This window comes from Melozone crissalis, unplaced genomic scaffold (genome assembly GCF_028551555.1).
Source record: "Melozone crissalis strain CALT ecotype California unplaced genomic scaffold, PUWL_Pcris_2 ptg000090l_1, whole genome shotgun sequence".
NCBI lineage: Eukaryota > Metazoa > Chordata > Aves > Passeriformes > Passerellidae > Melozone > Melozone crissalis.
In genome coordinates, this window is record NW_026535867.1 from 1,523,804 (window position 1) to 1,544,453 (window position 20,650).

The following is a 20,650-nucleotide window of genomic DNA, read 5'->3' on the forward strand; positions in this document are numbered from 1 at the left end:
TTTAAACAACTATTTTTATCTCTGGTTTTATCCATCTAACAGTATCATTCTTCTCTCAGCCTGTAACTTTATGGAAATTCTTGCAACGAATGGCTCATCTTTGGCCATCTCCATCTTAAACCTGGCTGCTGCTACAAGCAGTAGCTCCAAGCAGGTCAGAATCACTTGCAGTAGGGCTCAGCTGTGGAGCTCAAGGGCCCCAAGTCCAAGATTCCTTGGAAATTCAGCTCCAGACTCCAGCCTCCCCCACCCTGCCCAACTCCTGATGCTTGGAGACACCCAGAGATTACAAATGCCTCACTTGGCATCGTGTGCTTTGTAACTGAAGCAGCAGAAAGTGCTTCTTAAAAAGTACAACTGACGAAATATTAACTTGTGCTTTTTTAATAAGGTGAAACAATAGCATTCTAAATCATAGCAGCTTATAGATCCAAACTGTCCATTGCTTGGGAGCAGAGTGGGATTAAGAAGTGTGGAAACTGCAAAATATTAAAGCCCTGCAGCAATTCCAATTCATGACAACCCTTCCCACAGCACAAGGAATGCTGCCTGATGTTCTACTGATTTGGTCTACTTGCTCATTGGCAAAATATGAATATTCTTCCTTGGCAATGCCATATCCTCTTTTCCAAAGGGGAGGAAAGGTACAAAGCCCTTCTGATTAGCACACAGTAGCTCTTTCCCTAATTAGCAATGTTCTTTTACAGCACTGAGAAATGAGGACCTTCTGTTTACCATTAGTTGAGGTAAGTGTATCTTGCTTTTATTTGGGTTTAAGACTACTTTAAAGGAGTAGCTTTTCAGTTGCAGCATGGTTTGTCAAGATTACAATATTTATGACTGCATAAAATACATAAGTAAAAAAAAATTATGATTTGTAGAGTTTGTTATCAAGAGCTGAGACTTACACCTTTACAGAACTGCAAATACTGGCTTCCTAACTGCTAGTTGATAATTCTGCTGGCAAGAACATTTCATTATGCTTTTCTTTAATCTCTACACCCTTTTGTCCAACTAGTGAGAACTAGCAAGAAAGTCAGCTCTACCTGTGGTTAAACTGTTGTAACAGCATTAGATAAACTGTGCTGATTCTTCATCAAAACACCCTTCAGTTTGAAGCTACAACATAAGAGGCGATTCTTCTTGTTCAAAAAAAAGGAACTATCTGCATGCTCTGTGCCTGGAACACTTCACATTGATTACAAAAAATTTAACAATGCAACCACTAACATACCCCACTAATGAGAAATTATGAGAAAGTGTTTGATGCAGAACCTTCCGCATCAGTCAACTCTGATCGATAAGGAAGCTATCAATTTTGAAATTTAGATTTAATGCATTTTCAAGAAGCTAATGAGAAAGGAGCAACTTAAAATAAATACCATCATTAAAACTGCAAACTGTTACAATGATATATTATAAACTTGTCCTAAATAAACCTAGTGCTTCAAAAATTTACCAGTGAATTCGTATTACAAAATATGTGAAAATACAATAGAATACCACAAAACAACGTCCTTTTTTTGGGGTCAACAATGACACCAAGATGATTCAGTCTTAACTTTTAAAATTGTTAATAGAACATATTGTAATATATAAGTTGCAATTTGGTTGAAATCTAGAGAACATCCCCACCAAAACTCAATCTTCTTCATTCCTCCTCTAAAACTAGTGCCAAACTTCCTGTCAAAGTTGGTATTTTCTTGAAGAGCTTTAAAATTTAGCCGTTACTTATTTTCTACTACTACATTTTGGCAGCAACTATTTATTGGTCTGTTATTGCAAAAAGTGCAATTTAACAATAAACCAGTCTGAAGGTCATTCTATGTCTTGAGGATACATACCATATATTTCTTTAAAAATAATCATACTTTTGTAAGCAATACTTTACAGTAGACACCTCAAATCTACCATAGATGTAAAACTTAAAACGAGAAAAATTTAGTCTCTAAATCTTTATACACATATTTATATTTGAGTTTCTATATATATTATATATATACACAAGCACAAGAGTATATATAAAATATATATAATCAGATTCAAAAAAGAACAAAAACTGGGCACTGTACATAAAATCTTTTTAAAACTCAAACAATAGAAAAACTTTAAACATTAAACAATTTTAATAAAAGTTTCTGTACAATGCTAAGCAGTTTTATTTACATATAGAAAATGTAATAGGAGTAGTGTTTGAAATTACAGAACTCCTTAAAATTTCAATGGCAGGTAATCTGGAAAAAATAACAGCATTCCATTCACAAATATTTTCAAGCAATAAATATGTATTTATAAATAGTGTAAATTTACATCAAGATTAGAAACAAAAATCACAAATCTGAAGTTTATTCCTTAGTCTATGTGCAACCCATTTATCTTTGTGACTTGGCTGTTAATTGTTTTAAATTTTATTTAGGAACCAAAAGTGTAACCGTCATGGTTTCAAAACAAGACAGAAAAACATAAAAGCAGTAAAAAATTTATATCACCTAACTCTTCACATTAAAAAAAAAAAAAAAAAGAAAAGAAAAAAGAAGTTGCCCAAAGAAAGACTTAAAATTTCTAACTACCTTACAAAGAAATGACCAGCTAAGCTAGTACTTTTTCCAAGGGAAATTCTGAAGGGGGAAAAATGGATGAAACCAACTCATCAGCCCAGAAACAGAGAAATACAAAAGAGGTGGTCTTCAAGTCAGTAGTCTGTATAATGTTGCCAGTTTTGTCAGATATATACAAAACATGGAATTATTTTTTTGAAGTACAGCTGGATGAGCTTTATTTGTTTTGAGTTCTGGAGTAGGAGGCAGTGCTCTCTCCTGTCCAGTTGGTTGACACTCCGCACTTGGAAGGTTGCATAGACACAGCTTTCAGCCAGCAGCCTTACGGGATAGCTACAAAAATCAGTGGTGCAGAACTGGGTCACTTCCTGAATATCAGAAAAGTTTTCATTTAATGTCCATGAAAAAATGTCAAGATGAGGAGGATGGCAATGGAGGAGCCTGAAAGAGAAAACATTAAATTACCTTTTCTACAAGGGTGCAAAACTCTGTGTTTAACTAAGACCTGCACAAACTGTACATGAGAGTTTAAAAGTCACACACACTATTCATTTTACACTTCAGGACACTTTAGAGAGAACAGTGGCATTTTTTTCCACCTTACTCAAATACACCATGTATTTTATGAACACTCTGCATTAGGATTTTGCCTGTACTGCAGACTGGAGTATTCTGTGGGGATGTCTGTGTTAATATGATGTGAGCAGCCCCAAGTCCCACTGTGGCAGCAAAGGGCTCCATGTGGCCTCAGTATTGATGTATCTTTATACAATCTAAAACAGGGATTCTCAACCTGTTTACCATTGGGGAGTTGGTCCATTTGTGGCTCTCCAAAGTCTTTGTGGGCTTCATTTTCCCTCATTTCTTCTACTTGAGCAGTAACATACCCCCACTGAGGTTAAGGTGTCTGTGGAAGGGGTCTCAGACTCTCTGACATGAGGACCAAGTGCATCAAGAATGAAGTGAGGTGTCTTGTTCCTGCCACCTGCCAGGAGGCCCAGAAAATGACCTAACTGCTTCCCAGTATTGCACTTTGTGATATTCCATCTAAATACTGAGTCTCTGATGGTATTCCCTCCTCTTTTCCTGCTCATCTGTGCAATCCCTTTAAAAAGCTCCTCACAGTCTTTAAAGATACTTTAGATCATACCAGAGAACCCAGCTATGGTACTCTAACGCTGGCTCATCCCTGTATTTGCTCCTGGTGCTTTACCCCAGTCTCTCTCTGGCCTAATTCACCTTTGCCAGCTGAGATTATCTTCATCCTGTGATTTACAACAAACCTTAACTCTCCTCCTACATCTGACAGATGTCACTTCTGGGCTATGACTCTTCCCAATTGAGTGTGTATCCCCTTTGAAAGAAATGAATGGCACAGCAACTTCATACAAGAACAATTATCAATGTCCTTAGCCTTAGGTTTTGGTGGAGGAAGGAGCTACTCACAGGTTGAGAACCCTTGTTCTAGGGACAGAATCATCACTGTTACCTATATAGTGTATAAGCACAGACAACAAAATACCCCTCCCTCCCTCTCATCTCCATACAGAAACATTCTTCCCCATGTCCACTCAACTGGATGAAGTATCTGAGAACAGGTGTTTATTTATGTTTTTCTATAACAGATCATCACTTGAAATTGCAGCATTTCACAGACTATAATGACAGTGACCTTCTAGAAGCATGAACTGAAGTTTAACCAACTCTGTGGGACTAATGAGGAGAGTTAAATTCAGAGGACATGGTCCCACACCCTGGCCAGCCTCTACTGATGAACCTTGAGGCCTTAACTCAGAAGGTCACAACTTGGCATGCCACCAACACATGAAATAACTAAACACACATTTCTGCAGCACCTGGAAATGAATCAAAAGGCACAGCCCTTACTGGGCTGCCATATTAAACCCAACATGAAATTCCCATAACACTTAGTCCAGTGTTTGTCTCCTTTGACAGAAAGCCAAGGCTTATCAACACATCCAGCATCACTTTCATTGTGGTTACAAAAAAAGCCATCTTTGCCTGGAACAACGAAACCTGGGTGAAATGTTAGGACAGTTGTGCTGACGCAGTTCAAAGCAGGAGGCTGCCATACATAGCACAGAGCTATAATGGCAAAGAGGCTTTTTGCTTTAAATCGAAATGCAAAGGAGGCCCCAAGCCAAGAGACAGAACTGTTTGAGAGCATCCACTTGCTAAGCAGAAGGACAGTGCTGATTTGGGAGGGGATGGGTGGGGAAGGGGAAGGAGGGGTCTGAGTGCATAGGATGCTCTGCTGCTATACTGACTTCATACCACAACCAATGTATTAGAGATGCTCTTGAACCTGGTGCTAGTTTCTCCAAGCTTCACTGTCCTGATTCTTCCCATCTCCATCTGATCCAGTTATGGTCTTCAGGTGATCTCTATTGGATTTTTAAAGCCACAACTTTATGAATTGTAACATCATACTTTTCCTGAAAACTCAGTGGTTATGTTCTGCAGTAAGTTACTGTAGTATTTGACACAATTCTGACTCTTCAGGTTTTGTTCTGCAAATATCACACACAACCCAAACCTCCATTTGAATCAGAAAGTCCGTGGTACTCATACAGGGGAGCACCAAGACAGTCTACAACTGCTTTACAAATAATGTATTTATGCACCCACTTATTAATTTGACTTACTAATGTAAATTGATCATAGACTTGCATCAAGTCCTCCATTTTGTACTGTTCTAGCACCACAAAGTTTTCCAGGTTCGTGCTTATCTTTCGTGCACAGTCTTGGCAATGTACAACATAGGTCTTCCGAGAGTTGCTCTCACTAGTGACAAAAAGCAGATCAAAGACTTCCACCTATTAAACAGGAAACAGAAAGCCAAGCATTACAATTTCATTTTTTAAAAAGTTAAAACCATGAAAACAGTGTTTTCTTCAAGATTTACAAGCTTACCCTGTGCATGAAAAGAGAAAAATTAGATTTGTTCAGAGAAAATCTATTCTCCTAAGGCTTGGGCAGAGAAGTGAAGCAGTGTAAAACCACTAATATTACACTCAGGGTGTCTGCATGAACAGCACCGTGGGAAAGCTGTGGGTCAATATTGACAAAGCAGGATTCATTCGCTGAATAGTAAGGTGAAGATTTCAAAAAATTATACTTATTTTTCCTTTTTACCGTCTGCTTAAGAAGTTTGTTATTTATTTCCTTACTATTGAGCCACATGCTCATCCTGCCCAAGAGGCTCTTTCAGAAACTGATTTTTAGGGGGTAGGAAAATGTTTTCTTTTAAGATTCATGAAAATTATTATCTAATACTTTAAAGCAACTATTAACAGTAAGTAGAATGAAAAAAATTCAGCAAAAAGGTATGTCTTGCAGAAAAAAAGGACTTGTCTCTCTTCTGGCTGTGTTGGTGATTTCTGAAAGGAAGACCAATACACCTTCAAAATGAAGCTCAGCAGATCAAATTTTATGCAGGAAGGGATAACAAGATTTTATAATAACTGAAAATTGAAAATCGACCCAGTGAAAAACAACGTTGTGGAAGTGCTGTGGGAGAGCCTTCAGCAAAATACAGCCCATGTCTAGGAAAACATCTGGATGAGCTCCTGGAAGGCACCACTGCATCACACAGATGTGCTTACAGCACAGAGCAGATGTTGCAGCTTAGAAGCAAACTTTAAATATCATTAACAACAAAAGACAGGGCAAAATTTAAATAAATATTACAAGAGTAGATGACCCAACATATTTTCACTGACCTCACAAATGCTACAGTAATGAGCTGGCTCATCCTTTGCTCGTCCATGCCAGACAATCTCCTTTCCTGCAGCAATCAGAGCTTCCCTCAGTGTCTGACACTGTTTGAGAGTTCTTAACAGGCAGTACCTGCAAGCAAAAGCAGTTGTGTGCTCAGTTCAACATTCAACTGGACAGCAAATCTCAAGAAGGCTTCAGCTTCTTCCAATTCCACGCACTTGGAGCTCGCTCATCCTCTGGGATTTCAGCTGCCTAGAAAGAATCACTGGAGTCCTGGCTTAGGGAAAAGTCAGACCTTGTGCTTCTGGACCTCTTTCAGGTACTGCAAACAGGCTGTACCTTTCATTTTTGACTGAAATACATCAATGCTCTTTTAAGCCCAACAGAACAATGTGTTTTCAAAAGCAATCCACGTATTTTATTTTGAACCATAACTTTGTCAGCAGAAAGTAATGTTGAACTGCCAAGTTCAGCATAGCTGTTTACATTTTGTGTGCTATAGCCTGATCCAAAGGACTCTTTTAACATCCTAAAACTCCTGTTACTTTCTCTGCACTATTAAAACTTTATTATCCCATATTTTCTGAAACCCCAGGAATCACTTTACACACAGTGGGAATAGAATCTATGAACATCTACCTTCTCCCATGAAAAAGGAAAAAGGACAGGTTGGTATTAGGAAAAAAAAAAATCAACACAAAAAAAAATTCTAGCATTTATTTTATGAATGAAGAGAATAGCTGTTCAAATGTCAAATTAGAACCCACAATTTCCTGCCATACCCCCTGTAAAGGCAAAAAATACCTAAATTATTTTATGTCACAATTTATACAGTTCTTGTCCTTACAAGAAAATGTAACTTGTTTTCCAGCATTTTATGAGCTATGTATGTTCTTCAAAAAAAGCTGGCAAAATAGGTCGCCAAATTTCTAAATTACAATGTTATTTACAATAATTTTAGCTCTCAGCTACCCTATTTATTTGAGCTGCAGCCTTTGCAGCCTTCAATTTTCTCCTCCACAGGGTGGTTATGTTACATGCTCATTAGAAGCAGAAGGAAGATTGAAAAAAATTAAGGGTAAAAACAAACACTGGACAGAAAATGAAGTGCTCAAGAGTTCTATCAAGTGTTTTCAGCATGAACCTTCTCCTATTAGAGCCTGAAACATGTAATACATACATTCTCTATTTTTAAAAAACACATTGCTTTACACTCATATTGTTCATCTTCACTAAAAACAGTGGCTTCACTATGGCTTCACTAACACCCTCACTGAAAGGGTAACACAAAACTGAAAATGTGTTTCTCTGTTAAACATCTCATTTTCATGTACCCAGTTCCAAGAAAATTATGCAGCTCATTAAGCTGTAACTCCTTCAACACTTTTGAAGTTTGATGTGAATGTGAGTTATGATGTTAAGGCCAACCACAGGTGATAGATGAAGTACTAGTTCATTCAAGTGCTGGGTTATTGTGCTCCTGACAAGCTCAATAATTTTGGAAAAGCATTCATTTATGCAACACAGCCTGATTATTTAAAATAAACTCAAAAGCTACCATTCTTCTTTTCTGCTGTTACCTGGAAAAGTCTTTGGGCATCCCAAAGAGCAATGCAAGCACACCTGCACACCTGCCACCATTGTTCTCCACTCCTGACTTCCAAAGACTTTTCCAAGTGTTATTATGTTCAAAGTGGTTTCTATTGCTACAGTTGTGAAAAATACCTGCCCAGAATGAACTCTCTTACAACACTGCTGCAATGCTTGCCAAATTCACAAACAAAGCAGAAAACAATAGCTTGAAGGGGAACTCCCCCTCCTTGGATAAAATTCAGGTCGTAGTAATGAAACTTCAAAATGTAAATGTTAATTATTTCATGCATTTAAATATGAGAGAAAGGATACAAACTATCACTGTGAATATGCAGCACAATTTCCTGATGTTTGGGAAGCCTTAAGAAAGCCAAAAAAGTTCCTAGCAAAGTGACAGTGTGCAAGCTCAGTGGGGTCAGCTTTTATTATAGCAGGCCAGTTTTTACTCTGGTACAGTGAGAATTCAATTGGAAGAAAATCTAGACCATCCCCCTCTCAAATTCTTTGCAGGTATGCCATAAATATAAGAGTAAATCATGTCCAGTCAAATTCAAATATTCAAGAGAAGAGAATTAAAAAGGGACATAATCCTGATTTATTCTAGAAGGGCAGTGATAAAGCCATTTGAATACTTAGATATTCAGTAAAACTTCTCAAAAGTGTGGAGACCATCCCAATGGTAATGCAGAACTGATCTCTTGTACCTTCCAGTAATACATCTTCCCTGGTACTTAAAAGTATTTTACCTAACTTCATGATTTTGTGCAAAATTATTTCTCCCATGTCATGTTCTTTTACATTTCTGAAACTATTTCTGTAATAGAACTTAGTATTTCAGTTACTTTGGAATTAATTTTTTAAGCTTTTATTACTATGTTCATTCTACCTCTAAAATTCTTCTCTTCCTCAGAGACATTTGTAAAAGTCCTTCTGGCTCCCATCTAAGAGGTTTGCAGTTAATTTTTCTTTTTGTGAGGGCTGTCCTCCCTCAGCCAAGTTTTAAATAATTTGTTCTGCTGTGTTCCTGCTCACGCTTCTACTGTTAAAACCAAATCTTTAAAAATACCTCATGAGAAAGTTTCAGGTTTTGCTCTTTGACTTTTATCCTGCAAGACAGCACTGAGCTGCACATTAACTAAAAATATAACGAGGCATCAGATTTCTTCCAAAAGCAAAGTTTCCTTCCATTACCTTTCCTCTTCTGCTACTCCATTTCTTTCCATCACTAACCTGGTTCCCAATACTTATATCTATGCTCAAATTTTAGTTTATTGACTCTGCAGTGGTTACTTTCACACAGCCCACTGAGACATATTTGTATTTATCTTTCAAACTGAATTAGAAGCTGCTTTTTATCATTTTCCAAGAGTTAATCTTTTGTAATATGCTGATACCTAAGAAGTCCCAGAGATAAAAGTCAAAAACTCCCTTAACACTTTACGTATCTTTGACATGCAATTATTGACAGACCTGTGCTCAGCAAAAAGACGACAGCTGTGTCACTTATTTTTATTTCCTGATGACAATGAAGCCAGCTATCCAAGACGAAATTCAACCAGCTCCACCAAAAATGTCTATTTTTTCCAGCATTTTATACATATGCATACACTCCCATACACATAACTCACAAATGTCACTTTTTGTACACAGAAAATCCAGGTGCTGTGGACAACAGCCATGATCCCAGATGGTTTTTCCTGCAGACAAGGAGCCCACAGGAAAATTATGCAACTGCTTCTCTCTCTTAAGGAAATTCATGAAGGTTTCTGCATTTCCAGGGTGTTTACAAAGCCAAGGTCAGACACAGGCTGTGCTGATACTGATTTCTAGGAATTGCTATTCCAGAGCTACAGGAGTCACCACAACAAAGTTATCTCAGGCTGCTGCTACTGGACATTACAGACTAGAGCTAATCATCCCCTCTTCTTCCCCTCTGCAGCCACACAGGAAATTGAGTTCTGGCTGACAACTAACCTGGATGGGGGAGGCTTAATCCAACTAAACTGGAAATTATTTCAGTAGACTGGAAAAAGCAAATGCTCATGGACATCCAAAATTTCTATCTGCTCCTCAGCCTCTGTTTATTTGTAATGTATAAAAAACTTTGAGTCTCTTGCTAGAAAAAGCTGGGCTGCTGGCAGCCAGCAAGACAACAACAAATTTCCATTTGTCCTCTGTGTTTCTCCGTAACCTTTTAAGCAATTCTCTTGGAGAAGGATGCTGTGCTCAGTCACATTCTTCTCCTTTTAAACCCAAAGCCATGGCAAATGCAAAATTACAAGTGGCCAAAATACCAAAATCGTATTTTTTAAGAACATTCCAGAACTGCTTTGAGCCTTACAATAGATGTCTGTTGGGCTTTGTATGTATTTTATATAAATAAAGATAAAAGTGAAGCTCGTGGATTTGGTATTTTTAAATGGATTTTTTGGTTTTCTCCCTCCCACACTCTCCTGCATTTTCCCCTGTTTCTCATTTCTAACAACTCAATTTCTCTTCTCCTTTTTATGACAGCTGGCATTAGGAATATGAGCACTAATTGTTTAATTGAAGGGGCAGGACTGCCAGGCCTTCAGCAAATACTTTATTTACCCTGAGTATCAGTTCCTAGATTTTAGAAAAGTATTCACACACAAATGCTACCCTATAATCAAGCTTTAGAGTTAGTACAAACCTCCCTGTTGTCAACTTCCAACATTCTCAGTTCTTACAAATTTAACATTTCCCCAATGCCACCATTCTGCAACAGATGTTCAAGCCTAAATTAAATTTCTACTGTAAAAAGATGTCGCACTCAGATGTCACCAAAAAATCCCATTGGGGGGAAAAAAGACACTCTTTTTCTTTGCCCTTTTTTTCAAAAATTAATTCACCTTTTTTTTTTTAAAGCCCATTTCAAGGCAAATAATAAAAAGATACAATGCTTGTTGATCCAGTGTGTTGGTAAGACTAAGAAGGGTTCAGAAGTGCCTTGGTACAGACTCAGGCAAAGCAGAGTGTGCTGCTACCAGAGGATTCTCATGATGAGTAATGTGCTTTGGAATTCATTCCCCCACTTTAAGACAAATCTATGTTAGATGTTAGAAATGTTCATTCAGTCCCCAGCCTCAGTATGGTGCAATATGATTTACATTTCTTGCAGTTGCACCCTTTGAGGAAAATCACTAGAGATGCCTGAAGCCTGGAACATTCCTGCATTTTGGAATGTGCATATGAGAAATGTCACTAAACTCAATTATCATTTTACAGATCAATCAATTCATTGTTCAGAAGAGCAAAGGGAAGGAGGCTCTCAAGTTCCTACTTGAGATAAAGATCTAAAAGATTTATACTGGATCTCCAAATGACAACATGAGTTCACTAACTACACATTCTAGAAATGCAGAATTTAACTTTGCTGTAAAAATGACTATATATTCCAATTCTAATATTTGAATTGATGACCTGATTTTCCTATTTCTGATGATATATATTAAACAGCTGCTGTGATCAAAGCAATTTTGCTGTAAATTGTTGAATAAAGTCTGTGAAACATTTAACTAAAAAAAAGTTACATAGATGATTCTAATGCTATGCCACAATAACATAATACAAAACATAATAAAATTAGGGATACAAATATTACATTAGGGATATAAATATTGTGTTTGAAATTATATAAATATATATTATATTTTTATACATTTATTATATATTTTATAAATTTATAAAATTTATTTATATAATTATATATATTTATATAAAAATTTATATATAAATACATACAATTTATATATAAATATATATATATTTTATACATAAAATATATATATAATTTATATATATAAAGTTTATGTATTTAGATATTTTATCATATATACTAATGTATAGTATATTATATAGATATAAAATTAGGGATATAAATATTGTGTTTGAAAAACAGAATCTTAAGTAACTTTGGTTTGGTTCCCAGGAACAGAAAAGCCTTGCAAAGAACTATTTATAAATCAACCACTGGTTTATGTGTGAAGAGGAAAAGGGCACAGTAAATCTTCAAATCAACAAAAACTTACTTTATCATTTCGAAAAGCTTTGGATCTGAGACCTTGATATTCCGAGCCATATTCCACGAGAGGTGAACCATGGGCACTATGGACTTCACGCTCTGCAGCTTATTCCACTCGTACCGTTCCACTGCCAGCTTGTACTGACAGGCTGCACAAACACACACAACACAGCCATCAGTCAGGGGAGGAACAATTATCAGCCCAGACCACTCTGTTTAAATTAGTAATTTATATCTCTAACAGCTAAAGTTCCTTCACAATGAGCCATTCATTCCAACTGCGTTTCCATTCTTTGAAATGTCTTAAAAAGCGTATTTATGATGCTGAGAGAACACACAATGCCCCAACAGCAACAAATACCTGTGTAGAGAAGTTACTGGCAAGTGTTTGATTTCTTTGCTGAACATGGAGCAGGTATTTAAAAAATGGTGAATTAGAAAATCTTAAAATATTCCAGATTAAAGAAAATCCAGGTTTGAAATGTCTGCATCTCACTCTATTCACAATTTATCATGATTCTACACTGCTATGGTATATAATCTCTTCTTGATAGAAGAAGTGAGTCAGACTTTTTCATTAAGCAGCCTACTCACGCCACCCTCCTTTTAAAAATGTTGTACAAAATTTACTGTGACTGAACATGAGAGGTCTCTCAGTCAATCACACAATCCTAGAGATGCACTCTTTATTGCACCATATAAAGACATATTTTAAACTACTTAAGAAAACAGAAGTTTTTTTGGAAGTACATTCTCTTCAAACACTTGACAGACTCCTGTTTTAGCAGCGGAATTTCCTTCCACACTCACAGATAAAAATCCTTCCAAGACCATGGATCAAAACTGAAGAATTCTAGAGCAGTAGGTCTAAGAAGCCTAATGTACCTTATGAATTATATTTTACAGCTGTGTGCATTTCCTGATGCTCTCACCAAAGAGTTATTAGGTACCCACTCTCCCACCAATATTAGAGCACCAGTTCTTAAATTTATACGAAATCCGTAGTGCAGTTTGCTGGGTAGAACAAATTTGGGAGAAAAAGTTAAGAATGTCCTAAGAAGACAGTACATAAATTAATACACACATTTTACTTCTACAAGCCCATTCAAAGCCTGAGTGCCAAGGCTGCATTCTTGCTGCTTTCTCTTCCTCTCACAATGGAATTCTTTAAAGCTTCAACATGTCATATTTTAAAAATACAACACATTGGGGTTTTTTTCATCTAGCAAAGCGTGGCAAATGAGTAAGAACTGACAGGTTCTGTGCCATGTGCAATATAATATTACCTACACAGAGCTCAGCAGAGGCACTGCTCACACATACCTGTGAGAGGGCCAACGTTCCAGGCAATGTTGTTGCACCAGCCAATGGCCTGAACCCAGTGAACAGTGCCAGCATTTATCCACACCAAATCCCCTGGTCTTTGAATAAATCTATAAACTGGGACATTGGCTTCATACAAATCTTCCAAGTTTGGCCACCAAGATCCCATTAGGAAGTTCATATTGTTCCTGAAACAAGAGCAAAGATAAAGCCTTCAGCATTTCCCAATGGATGTGTTAGTGACAGACACTTCAGTAAAACTACCTGTGAAGAATGACCATCACCATGAATGTGTTCAGTGACCCACAAACAGTAGCCAAAAGGAAAGTGTCATCTGTAAAATTCCTGATCATAATTCCACATTTCACAGCCTGCAATACATTAGAACACCTTCCCATCCACCTGCCCATGTGAAGTCAGTTTACAGCTTCCAGTTAAGTTCTATTTTCCTTTAACTTTCCCAGTGTTTTATTGATGCTGAGGCAGACCAACCCTTGCTCAGATCCAGTGTGGCACTGCTGGCCAAAGCTGCTTTTTCCATCACTGCCTGACCTCCTGGACAGACCACAGCAGCTCCCAAGGATGTTTTCTGTCCTGAACACGTACTCACACTGCCCAACGTGCAGCTTGCCCACCAACAAGCAACATTTTAACTGTGATCCATGGGTCTGTGCTCTCAGCCAAGAACTGCTGACCCTCCTGAGCAGCATGGAAAAACACCTCCATATGGATTTCCTAACTATGAAGTCTTTCCCTATGGTTATGCAAAATCCACACTCCTCTCCCATCCTTATCTCAATATTACACTGCTTTTATACTGCACCATGAGAGATTATTTGCAATGCAGTTTTCAAAGACAACCAAGTGCCTTTGGAGAGGCACTGTAGACATTTTGTGAGGTTACCAAGCTCTCAGTTTCTCTGTCAGCCTCAGAAGGACAGTGACATGCAAGTAACAAGGCCTGTTGTGCCAGAAACATCACTATTCCATCAGCGGAAATTACATTTTTGCGATTATCTTTTTAAGGGTGGATGTAATAAGAACAGCTGTCAGTAGGCAGGCAGAAAATACAGAGACACTGAGATGAATTCGCAGAGCTCTGGAAAAGTTCTGAAGTCAAGAGCTTAATCCAGACTCAACTGGGTAAGAAAAATCTCCCACAGAATCATCCTCAGAGGCTCCTGTTTGAGTACTGGCATGATTAGGGGAAACAACTGATGCTCCCTCTATTTTTGTGTATACATGTACAAACAAGTATTGTTTGTATTGTTTTTATTTTTTGTATTGTTCTGTTTGTTTTTAAAACCACTCTACACAAGGCACAGCAGAGAAATCCCAATCTTAGAGGCGGTTGAGCAGTTCCCCAATGCTCTGGGTAGCTCAGCTTTTCCAGGGAGTTACAAATATATAAGTCTAAGCAAAGCCTGCCATGGCACCTCCTGGGGTCTGAACAAATTCAGCTTTCACTCTAAATGCAACAAGAAAACATGCCAAAATACCAGTGACTCTGTTTGCTTCTGATAAGAGAATTCTGCTTTTGCTTTCGTCACAGACAACCCAAGTTTCTGTATATTGTACAAATGTGGTATTTTGTATGAACTCTAGATTTTGCATTTTGACCTGCTTTTAAATGACTTTTCTGACTTCATGGAAAACCCATAAAATAATGTCCCCTTAGAACACCCTCAGTAATTTCCCCCCTCAGGTCTGAGACAGGCACAAAAAAATGATAAAAGTAAGGAGAAAAACACCATGTCCAGCTTACTTTTCACAGAAGTCATTCATGACACCCCAATAGCTTTCAGGGACAACAAACCATTCACAGTCACCTGGACCAATATTTATATTTACTGAGCAGAAGTTGTTATTTTCTTGATGACCTGAAATTTAAGAGAAAAGTAAACACACTTTATGCAAGGCCTTTCTATCAAAACAGTGCCAGGAAATGCAAAGACACAATTTCTAAAAAAACTTACACCACAGTTTAAGTATTTTTATGTATTTTATATGACACTTACATACACTAAGGTGCTTCACACAGTTAAGCTACCAGTGACATGAGAATTTTGCTTTTGTTAGTTTGTGGAAAACAAAATTGGAACTACCGATCTTGGGGATCTGACCAAAATTTCAGCAGTTCCTACCTCCTGTAGAAACAAATACTTCAAAAGCTCAGATTTTGTGTTTCATGCTATCTCCTGACAGTCCTGGTCAGTGCAAAACTTTGTGACTTCAGGCACTGAACAGACAGGGAGTACAAAAATCTTTCTGAAAGATATTTCAAAATTCATGTAGAAATGCCCAGTATTTTATCTTCTTTAGACAGCTGGAAAACTGAGCCATAATCCCTAATGGAATTTTCTGTAGATCTACCTCAGAAAAAAAAAAAAGACCCTGAAATTGAGTCCAGATTCCTCAAGTGCCAGTCCAGGTCCCCAGCACAGCACAATTCATCATGGAGTGTTGAGTCCTATTCTCAGACAATAAAAATATAAAAAAGTGGAAGTCTCTGATTTCTAGGACTGCACCAGACCCTCTTGGGAAGCCTCTAGAAGCTTCCAAGGTATGTAAAATAAAAATACTGTCCATGTATATAAACCCAACGTTTTCTCCTTAAAGAACCCACTATTGCATGCAGGAGGTCAACAGGACAATTCCCTAGCACTGCAGAAATCCAGAAATTTCCACTCTAAGTACTTTGACCATGCAGAGTTCTGTTAAGTAAGAACTATAAAAATCTTGAATATGTATATTTATCATGTTTAGGCATGCTCTAAGATACAGGAAATCTGCAGCGCAGTTAAATCCAACACCCCACAGCAGAAGCTGATTTTTTAATGGGATTATGATGATTATACTCACCTGGTGTCCTGCTGCCTGGAACCTTCATGTAGAGCTGCACTGTGTTCATGCCCAGGATGGTATGACCAACATGGCTTAGAAGATTTCCTGCTGATACCACACGTACAAAAGCAGGAAGTTTTGTCAGTTCATGGAGTTGCAACTTCCACCTGCAGCAAAATAGCAAATTGACAAACTGTGAATCCCTGAAACTCTGAGAAGAGTCTGGGAAACATAAACATTTCCAAAAAATTGTTAGCACAGGTATCTGTGTTACTCTTTCAATTTTAAAATAATTCCAAACACAATCACAAATCTGACAGGCTAGTTGAGGGGAAAGATAATTTTGTAGCCAAAGCTGAAACTACAGATCAGAAGATCTGGCATCCATCCAGGATTCTACAAGGACTATTTCAAGTAACAAAATCCAAGTCCATAAGAGCCTCAGGTTGGCTTTGCTTAACTTCATTTGAAGTCTCTCTCCCAATGTCATGTTCAGAGGAACAGTTTATTACCAACTAGTTTGCATCTACAGATGGAATTTCCTTTATAGAAAAATGGCTTCAATATCTAAAATTCTGTAGCAACCTCTAATCACATCCACAGATGCACACATTGATCTTCTATGCCACAAAAGATGTCATCATCTTAAATGTCCTTACTCCCCAAACACATCAACTTTTCTTCTTTTCTCATGACTGAACTAGATCAGAATTTTTGTACTGCACAGCTTAGACAGGCTGGATCTTTGATGGAAGTATGTATTAACCAGAGATTGAACCAAATAATTTTTATTATAATAAAAACATTCTTTCAGAGTATTTCCAATATTTTCTAAGCTACCTTCATCTACCCACAGAAGGATATAGTTTAAATGATACTCAATTTTGGCTTTGAGGCTCTTGAGAGGTATCATGGCTTACCCACAGGTAAGCATTGGTTTGGTCTTTCCTACACATTTACTGGATAAAGAAGCAAGAGTGATGTAAAGGTGAAAATAGATGACAGTATGAATTACAGGAAAAAACCTATAAATAACAAAACTTCAGACAAAAAAGAAAAAAAAAAACTTTAATCTTACCATTTTTACACAAAAACTAAAAATTGGGGTGTTTTCAGAAGAAATAAAGTAGCAACCAAACAATTTAAAGCCTCACAATGAAACAAAGAGAATGAATTAGAAGGAGGACTAGAAAGAATGTTTCAACTCATTTCTGGACAAACAAAAATCCTGGGAAGAGAAGTTTGAAAATATTTTTTAGCATGAGAAGGACTTGTAAGAACAGTTTGAAGAGCAAAGGTAACCATTTCATGTGGAAACTGGAATTTATCAGCAGACTGACTGATGTCTGAGAATACCACACTGGATTTCCAGAAGGATTATCATCATCTAGAATCCCACTGTGAGCAGGAGAAACTGTAATCAACTTACTTCTTGTCATCTGACAGGTCAATGTTGGTCCCAAACTTGATTGTTTTAAAAGGTCCTCTTCTCCTCCTCCCAGAGCTGCAAATGTAACAAATGGATCAGGCAAATGTGAAAAGGGAATGATGGAAAATAGCACACAGAACCAACTACAGAATGAATAGAGTTATAACACACTTACTTATCAGAAGATGTGGATTCATTATCTGAGTGGTCCTTGTGGTGACTCTTCTTCTCATTTTCCTCCTATAAAATGCAATTTTGAAATGTTTTCACGTATATATTACACACACAAAAGAACATATAAAATATATAGGTATAAAGTGATAACACAGAGATCTAAGTACATTTATTTCAAGATACTGACACAATCTTTGAAATATCCATATCTAAGATTTTATGTCAACATTTCTTCATTGTGAAGAAAATAAAAAAAGTCAGTCAAATGCATTGAAATAAATTTCTTCATGGCTGCAGATTCCATGACACTCAGGCCAGGACAACAGAAAATGTCTACACTGTAAATATTTCTGCTGGCCTGCATTCAAGCTGGAAATGAGAATATTGGCTTGCTCCTTTCTGAGGGTGACCTGGAATTCAGTATTAAAGAATTCTCTTAATATTTTCAAATAAGAACATCTACCTCCCTGCAAAGTCAAGCAGGTATTCTGACAGGAAATTAGGATGACTAATATTTATAAAACTAATTTAATAAAATCCATTATATAAAATCTTTTGAATTTTTCATAGCCATATGCTATTTTAGCACTAGCAGTAGCTGAGACCACGACTAGTGGAAAAAATCCAACCAGTATTAAATGATGCAATTTGATCTTTTTAGCAGACTGTGCTCAAAACCCTATTCTAAAGGCTTCTATTTTGGCAAGTATATGGACATGGAAGGAAAACGAAAGAGACAAAAAGAAGAAGGAGCTGTCTGGATTCTGTCCAAAGACCTCTGGCTTTGAATGGGATTGTTGTTAAATCTCAAAGTGCCCTGTGTACCTGAGAAAGTCCTATTCATCCTTTGAATGAAGGACAAAGAGAAACAAAAAGGAACCTAGTGATGATGGATTTATCAAATGCTGCAAGACATGTTAGAAAAGCAATGCAATAGCTGTTAGAGGAATAAAGAAAAAAGATCACTTAGGGCAAGCCAAGAGAACTGTGGCTACAGAAAGAAGAAATAAAGCTTTCATTTAAACACTGCAGAGTCACCTAAGGACAGGTCAGAGCAGTGTTAGGCAAAGGACACATGTACAGTGTCTTTCTAATTTCCAGGGGAAAAATGAAAATCATCACTCTTAAAAACTATTTTATGTATTGCATTTTTACCACCAGTTGGTAACAGTGAGGAAAGAAAAATAAAACACTCTACAGGACACATTGTGGTGCAAATCCAAAGCTGAGGCTTTCAGTGGTATGTGCTAAATTATATATAATTTAAAAAAAAGATATCTAGATAAACAGATATAGGTAGCTATTATATTCCAGTGATGTAACGTTCTCCAGCCCCTCTGGAATGACATACAGGAACAGAACACTGGTGCCACTGCTCAGGGGGCACAGAAACCTTCAGCCAATATCCTCCTGAAATTTATTACCATGGCAGAGGGAGGAAAATCCCAGGTTCTAGAAGATTTGTGTGCCCCCAACTTCCCATGATATTCCTGTTTCTTTTCCTCATCCTGTACCAGCTCAAAGCCTGATAACTAGATTCCCTTCTGTTCCCTTCAACTAGCAATTATTTTCTTTGTTTCTAATCCTTTCCTCTAATGCACAAAATTTAAATTTAGAATTTCTCTTTCCCCTCCTACTGAAATCATTCCTGTTTCTGTGTAAAGGCAGTGAAAACTGCAATAGTGAATTCCCCACACTGAGCTTTTCCCTATTTCCTAACAAACAACTGGTCAAAATTATCTTCTTGTCTGAGTTCTACCTTAGCCCCATCTTTTTGTAACACCAGGTGACATAAGCTTCCAAAGAGTGCTCATAGCCAATTTCAAGAATATTCTCATAACTCCAGTATAAAATGTTAAAAATACCAATAAAATCACATTTCACAGAATCCCAGAGTAAGAGAATAGTTAGGGTTGGAAGGGACCTCTGGAGATCATGGGGTCCGACCCCTCTGCCAAGGCAGGAAGGGGAAATGTTATTTCTAATACTTCACTCTGTCACATAAGCCTAAAAACTTCTAAACTAAATATGAACTGTTATGTTTGGAACCCAACAAAAGACTAGTATTAGTGTAAACTTCTAATAAGCCACATCCAAATTAATTCAGAAGAGTGGGAAGAACAAAGAAATCTGATTTCAAAACATGTGAAATTAGAAGCAATCCAAATTGTAAAAAAGCCTCGAGTCCTAAATATTTTAATGTGAATTTTGACATTATAATATAAAAGCTTAAACTAACAAACTTTTAAAGTACGTAATAACCATGAGTTTTATATTATTAAACTTAAGTTTACACTAAGCATTTGGGAAGAACAATATATTATTTGTTCCTCTATTCAAAACAGATTTTGAATATTTACCTGTGCTCTTCATGCTAATGGAAATGTCTCTTTTTCCTTAGCAGTTTCTGCTTTTTCCAACAGCCATTATTAACTGGCTTCAGAGTCAGTATGGAGTTTGTGAATAACTTGAAAATAGCAATTAACTTACCCTTAAAGACTCCTGGAATGAGGAGGCCTGGTACTGTGCATATTTAGCAATTGTTGTATGAGATCTACTGCTTTCACAACGCCAGATCTTCTTTGTTCCAGTGGGGTCCCAGTTTTCATCTGCTGGCTGCAGTAGTTGTGTCCTTACTTCTACTATGTGTTCATTATTGGCTTCTACCAATGTCTTAGTAGAGAAGAGTCCTAGATCTAATTAACAGCAATGAAATTAATAAATGAAAGATTAAAATTAAAATAAAATAAAACAATTCCAGGAAAATGCCTGAAGTTTAAGTTTAGTCTAAAATAATTTTTATTTTTTAAGTCTGCACAACACTGCCCACCTGAATGTTAATTATTAACACCCAAAAAACTTTCCTCCACATATCCAGGAGAAAATTAGAAAAAAACTTGGCAGTCATGGACTATTTTACAAGAAACATTTTACATGCCTTGG

At 37.1% G+C, this 20,650-nt stretch overlaps 1 protein-coding gene across 6 annotated transcripts in view; it reads right to left on the reverse strand.

Moving 5' to 3' along the window:
• Nucleotides 1–419: 419 nt before the first annotated feature.
• The window catches only part of KDM6A (lysine demethylase 6A), a 153,228-nt gene continuing 132,997 nt past the window's right edge, over nucleotides 420–20,650 (reverse strand). For 3 of the 6 annotated variants that reach the window (XM_054291234.1, XM_054291235.1, XM_054291236.1), the window contains 10 exons: nucleotides 20,198–20,403; nucleotides 17,709–17,773; nucleotides 17,534–17,608; nucleotides 16,123–16,271; nucleotides 15,026–15,140; nucleotides 13,261–13,448; nucleotides 11,945–12,086; nucleotides 6,302–6,428; nucleotides 5,225–5,395; nucleotides 421–2,999 (listed from right to left, as the gene is read on the reverse strand). In XM_054291234.1, the coding sequence (XP_054147209.1) occupies nucleotides 2,970–2,999; nucleotides 5,225–5,395; nucleotides 6,302–6,428; nucleotides 11,945–12,086; nucleotides 13,261–13,448; nucleotides 15,026–15,140; nucleotides 16,123–16,271; nucleotides 17,534–17,608; nucleotides 17,709–17,773; nucleotides 20,198–20,403 (1,268 nt within the window). In that variant the 3' untranslated portion in view covers nucleotides 421–2,969. Of the gene's footprint in view, nucleotides 3,000–3,757; nucleotides 5,396–6,301; nucleotides 6,429–11,940; nucleotides 12,087–13,260; nucleotides 13,449–15,025; nucleotides 15,141–16,122; nucleotides 16,272–17,533; nucleotides 17,609–17,708; nucleotides 17,774–20,197; nucleotides 20,404–20,650 lie in introns of those variants that run through there. The other 3 variants (XM_054291233.1, XM_054291232.1, XM_054291237.1) reach the window with 3 other exon arrangements.